Genomic DNA, 6,026 nt, shown 5'->3' on the forward strand with positions numbered 1-6,026 from the left:
TGTTTGTTTAATATTGAAAGTTTCTACACAGAGCTGGAAGGATCTTTACCGGAACCCCCCCTTGGAGTGTGCCACTCCCTGAAAGAAGGAGCCTGCGTGTCCCTTGAGGTCTGTCCGAGCACCCTTGGGCTGCGCTGGGAGGCTCCTGACCAGACCCTGGAAATTCCTGACGCTGCACCCGAGGGCAAGAGCTGCTCACCTGGACCCGCGCTGCCCGGCGTCAAAGGGTCCCACCAGCTTCAGAGACAATGCAGAGGGCATCGCCGGTCCCAGCAGAGCTGGGTGGTCTGCAGTAGTCATCTTGGAACAAATGGCACCAGGAAGACAAGCTCCACCCTTGCCAACAGACTGTGATGGCCCTGTTGGTACCATCTGAACCTGTCCAGAGGTTGCAGGAATTGTGGCTGGAGTTTTGCCTTGGGGTTACTCTTACGACTGCTCATCCACTGACCCGTATCAGGTGAGACCTCGAGGAACAGAGGACGATGAGCAGTGCGTGGCTCTAAGGCCCCAAAGGTGCTTCGTGGGGACTGGGCTGGCCCTGTCAGACAGAGAGGGAGAAATGATGTTGTACCGGCAACAGATGAACACACTGGAAAAACTGCATCAAAGCACTCTCGATCAGGCTCTTAAGGACATAAGAGAGAAAAACCAGATGGTGGAATCCCAGCAAGAACAGATACGGGAGCTGGAGAAGGAGTGAAAAGCACAAAGGACAGTCATGAGCAGGATGAGCAAAGAGCTGGAGGAGAGGGACCAGGAGATCAAATTCCTGGAGGAGAAAATAACAGATCTGGAACAGCACGGTGCCTCACAAGTGAGAAATCTGCTCGTGGATCTTGATCGAATGAAAGGAGACTTGAAGGAGAAAAACACAGAGCTTGTGTCTCTGAGCCAGCAGATCCAAGAACTGGAAAAGGAGAGAGAAGAGGTGCAATTTCTGCACGCAAGCCTTGAACACCTGAGAGCAGCTCTTAAGGACAGAGAGAATGAGAGTGATTCTCAAAGGGATCAAATAAGACTCTTCGAGCAGGACAAAGAGCAGCAAGAGGGGCGCCTGCAAGAGCTTCATGGTGAAGTAGGAAAAATGACCCTTTCTTTATTTATAAAAGACAAAGAGCTTGAGTGGCAACAAAAGCAAATGCAGGAAGCCAGAAAATCCATGGAAACGCAGCTAAGGAGTGTCCGTGCCCAGCTGGAGCGGAGCTTAGAAGCCCTAAAAGAAAAGGACAGACTCCTCGACATCCAAGAGCGACAAAGAAGGAGCCATGAGTCAAAAACAGAAGAGCAGATGAATGCCTTACAGAGAGACTTAGAATGCATTGAGGCAATGCCGGAAGAAAAGGATTTCATGATTGAATCGCAGAAGGAAGCGGTTGAGGTCTTCCAGAAACAAGAACAAGATTCTGAACAGCAGAAGGAAATCCTGCAGCATCTTCAAGTGGCACTAAAGGAACGAGAGCAAGAAATTGTATCCCTCCAAAAGGAACTTGAGGTATGCAAGGAGAAGGAAGAACTACACAAAGCTGAGCAGACAAATCTTCATGCAACAAGGCTGAGTCTGGAAGAAAGAGAAACAAAGATCAGGGTTCTGGAGGAGGCTCTCTCTGAGCTTCAACAGCAAAAGCAGGAGGCAGTGATGCAGACCAAAGCCCTACTGCAAAAACTAGAAGATGCTGCATCTTCTCTGGAAGCTAGAGATCAAGAGATGGTGTCCTTGCAAAAGCGTGCCCAGGACCTTCAAGAGCAGAAGGCATTAGAAGGCAAGCGTGTACTTGATCTTCTGAAGCAGAATGACAGCAAAGTCCAATGGGAAAAGAAGGCACAAGCCCTGACTCTTGCCCTTACCAAGAGTGAAATGGCCAACAGGACTCTGAGGGAAGAAGTAGGCGTCCTGCGGAGCAGGGTTTCAGAGAGGGACAAGGAAGAGTTTCACCTTCAGGTAGGCACTGGGACTGATCCTCAGTCAACTAAAATCATAGAATCACAGAATGGTTTGCCCTGAAAAGGACCTTAAAGCATATCCAGTCCCACCCCCACCCCGCCATGGGCAGGGGCACTTGCCACTGGGTATGGTTGCTCCAAGCCCCATCCAGCCTGGCCTGGAACACCTCCAGGGATGGGGCAGCCACTACTGCTCTGGGCAACCTGGGCCAGGGCCTCCCAACCCTCACAGGAAAACATTTCTTCCTGAGATCTCGTCTCGGTCTCCCCTCTTCCAGCTTAAAACTGTTCCCCCTCGTCCTGTCCCTGGACCTCCTGATCCAGAGCCCCTCCCCAGCTTTCCTGGAGCCCCCCAGTTAATTAAATCAAGTCCAAAACCTGGGGATGGGTGATTGGTTCTGTCCTAGAGAAGAACACTCATGGAAGAGACTCTGTTGTTTTGTCCTGTGCAAGGCCAAGCAGAAGGGAAAAGGGGATTTAGCACTGTCTGTTCCTGAGTCCTTTCACTCTCCGTGACGCATTGATTCTGGCCCTCCTAATCTTTCTGTAGCACCAGCTCAGTCGCCTCTCTGCATCCCCTCAGGCTCGTGCAGAACGCGAGCAGCTCTCCTGGCTCTCGGAGAAGAGAGTGCTGACACAGCAGCTGGAGTGTCTGCAGCGAACAGTCACAAGGCTGGAAGATGAGAAGACGGAGCTGAAGCACCACAATGCCGAGCTGAGGAGGACTCTTGAGCAGGTAAAACAGGCTGTCCCTGCAAAGCCTCGCGGTGCTCTGGACCACAACACATCTCCACAGCCAGCACTAGAGAGTCCTCTGCTTGTTGCCTTCCCTCTCGCTCCTTGTTTGATGGCAGGTTTCTCTGACCCTTTCTCCTCCTCATCGTGCAGGTGGAACATGAACGGAGGACACTGAAGAGATATTTCAGGCAGCAGTCACTGCCAGATGCCTCCAGATTTTCTGTCTCCAACACAGAACAGCAGAAGATGCCCCCTTCCAGACAGGTAAGAACGCAATCTCATGTGGTGGGAGGAGGCTCTGGCCGTACAGAGGAGCAGTGGCGAATCCACGTGGCAGCAGCCCCCTCCAGCGTAGGCCTCATAGAAGCTGAATATAAACCATGGCCCTGGCCAGGCTGGAGACTCAAACCAAAAACATGCAGGAGCTCTGCTCCATGCACAGCCCTCGGCTGGCTGGTTAGGGCACCCCCTGGGTCTGGGGAACAGCGGGACCGGGACTGGGTCTCCCACCTGCTGGGAGGTGGTCTTGGCAGCTGCCGGCCGCTTCTCCCACTCCCCCTCTGCATTACCTGCACAGGCAGAGGAGGGTGGGTGCCGTGGAGCTACGACTGAGCCGGTCAGCGCGGGGCTGTCTGAGCTTGGCCTTTTGCCTCTTGCACGTGTCCCTTCTGCAGACGCAGGTGGTGCAGGAGCAGAAACTCAAGCAGGGCTGCACTGAGCGCTGAGCGTCTTCTTTGACGGCCTGCATGCAATAAGGGCCTCCTCATCCTTGTGCCTCAGATCCCACAGCCCCACGTTCCTGGGGGACTGAAATCAGCCTGTGCCTCCAGCGGGTCCAGCCTGGGAGCTTTCCCCGTGCCTGCATTGAGAGACAGTCATCCAGAGGGGGTTTTATGTACATGTGTTACTATTTTCTTTCTAATATTGCTTTAATATATATTCTTTTCGTAATATAGTCAATATTATTACTGTTACAGCTATATACTGTAAGTATAAATATTGTATGTTTATAAGCTATTATTTAATATGTTTGCTTTCATAAATGTTATTAAATGTAATTGATTAGCTTTATTTATATTGTTTTCTTTTATTATTTAATAATACGTAATAGTGTTCAGTATTATTTAAATAAATGCAGTATAATATTATTTTAATAAATGCCTTTATTTTCCTTTTGAGTGAAACGATAGGAGTAAAGCTGGTTTAGTTATTGTTTCCAACTCACAAGTGTCTCTCTCTCATTTTCCTTTCCCCTTTCCCGGGGGGGGAGGTGGGATTGGGACACAACTGCCCGTGTTTGGTGCCAAGCTGGGAGGGGGCTGAGCCGTGACAGCCTGGAGAAGCAGATGGACCTGAGGAGCAGAGAGAATGCCTGCCTTTTCCACAGCGCTCCCTCAGAGCAGCCTGGTCAGGCCCCACACAGCCCCTCTGGGCTCTTCTGGCACTTTCTGTGCTGAGGCAGAGACTTTTGTCTGCTTTTCGTTTTTCAAAGGACTTCTTTCTCCAAAGCCCCGCACAGAAATCTCCTCACAATGGTGTCCTGCTGCTCCCTGCTTTCTCCAGCAGCTGCTTCATGTCCCGATGTAAGAGCCTTGAGTTGCGAAGGCCCCCACGCCGCGCTCCTTGGTCAGGAAAGATCTGTGTCCAAATGCGCAGAAAAAGACAGCAAAACCGGAGAGAAACTTCATGTTTCAGTCAAGGTCTGCGTGCTCTGATGATTGCTCAGTTCAGAGCCGAGCTGGCTTGCTTCGGGCCTCCCACTTCCATGGCTGCCAGTGGCACCTCGAGGGCAGCCTTCTCCTGCAGCACCAACTCCTTCTCCGTGGACACCCCGGCCAGGGCGTGCGCCTGGCGAGAGGGCTCCTGGCGCAGCTCCTCCAGCCCACGGCTCGACGACTCCTGCTGCCGGGACACCTGCGAGCGGGACAGCGGGCACGGAGATGGACACTGGCTCTGGAGAAAGCAATAAATCCAGCAGTGAGTCAGTTCCGGGCGAGATTCCTCAGGGAAAGGGGGATCAGATGGGATGGATTTGACAGGTTGGGGTTATCTGAAGGACACCTTATCCTCACCGAGGATTCAAAGAGCAGAACGCGCAATCTTATAGAAGGATGTAACTCAATGAAAATGTATATTCGGTGGCACCTTGATACCTCAGGGAACGAAGCAGAAATAGGAAGGGACCTGGCTTCTGCCACAGAACCCACCCGAGTTGGAAAATCAGGAGGATGCTGCTTGAAGGCAGCAGTTGTTCAGGGCCCTCAGTGCTCTTTCTCCCCATGCAAGGCGTAGGAAACTGGCAAAAGTGAACGCTGTCCTGCAGGAGAAGCTCAATAAAGCACGGGAGGTTAATTCTGCCCTTAAAGAAGATGTTGGAAAACTGACAGTGAATTGGCTGAGGGCTCGGGAGGAGCTGGAATGGAAGGAGAGGAAATGGTGCACTGAACGAAAGGTAAGAATCAGCTTGGGGAGTGTCAGATGTGATGCCAGGCTGGAATGAGAGTGCCTTTTATTTCCAGCAGAGAGAACTTGCTGTGTGAAAACTGCTGAGGATGTGCGGGTGTTGACGAGCAGAAGAGGGGGGGGGTGGGATGGAGAAGCGGCAGAATCCATTCTGTGGCAGCTCGTGTCTCGCCGCACACGATCGATGGGGATCGCTCCTGGTGCTGCCCAGGGCTGATAAAGGGCGCTTCGCTTTCTAAAGCTCCAAACCAGGTCCAAGAGAGTTGATTTGCCGACATTTTCGGTGTCACCTGGACACCTCAGGGAACGGGGTAGAAATAGGAAGGAACCTGGCTTCTGCCACAGAACCCACCCAAGGCCTTCCACTAAATGATGCACCGCCAGCAGGATTTGTGTCTCTCCCCCCATCAGGGTCTGTGTCTCCCTCCATCAGGGTTTGTGTCTCTGTCCCCCATCAGGGTTTGTGTCTCTCCCCCCATCAGGGTCTGTGTCTGTCCCCCCATCATAATTTCTGTCTCTCCCCCCATCATGATTTCTGTCTCTCCCCCATCAGGGTCTGTGTCTCTCCCCCATCAGGGTTTGTGTCTCTCCCCCATCAGGGTTTGTGTCTCTCCCCCCATCAGGATTTCTGTCTCTCCCCCCATCAGGGTTTCTGTCCCTCCCCCCATCAGGATTTCTGTCTCTCCCCCCATCAGGGTCTGTGTCTCTCTCCCCATCAGAGTTTGTGTCTCTCCCCCCATCAGGGTTTTTGTCTCTCCCCCCATCAGGATTTCTGTCTCTCCCTCCATCAGGGTCTGTGTCTCTCCCCCCATCAGGGTTTGTGTCTCTCCCCCCATCAGGGTTTGTGTCTCTCCCCCCATCAGGGTTTGTGTCTCTCCCTC

At 52.4% G+C, this 6,026-nt stretch overlaps 1 protein-coding gene across 1 annotated transcript; it reads left to right on the forward strand.

The window, feature by feature from the left end:
* The first annotated feature begins 1,281 nt into the window (after positions 1-1,281).
* On the forward strand, positions 1,282-3,565 carry LOC128853793 (trichohyalin-like). The gene is made up of 4 exons (XM_054081215.1): positions 1,282-1,942; positions 2,495-2,680; positions 2,833-2,946; positions 3,357-3,565. The coding sequence occupies exons 1-4, from the start codon at positions 1,292-1,294 to the stop codon at positions 3,405-3,407; spliced, it is 1,002 nt and encodes a 333-aa protein (XP_053937190.1). The 5' UTR covers positions 1,282-1,291; the 3' UTR covers positions 3,408-3,565.
* Positions 3,566-6,026: the final 2,461 nt, after the last annotated feature.

The sequence above is a fragment of the Cuculus canorus genome, chromosome 16 (genome assembly GCF_017976375.1).
Source record: "Cuculus canorus isolate bCucCan1 chromosome 16, bCucCan1.pri, whole genome shotgun sequence".
Classification (NCBI taxonomy): Eukaryota; Metazoa; Chordata; class Aves; order Cuculiformes; family Cuculidae; genus Cuculus; species Cuculus canorus.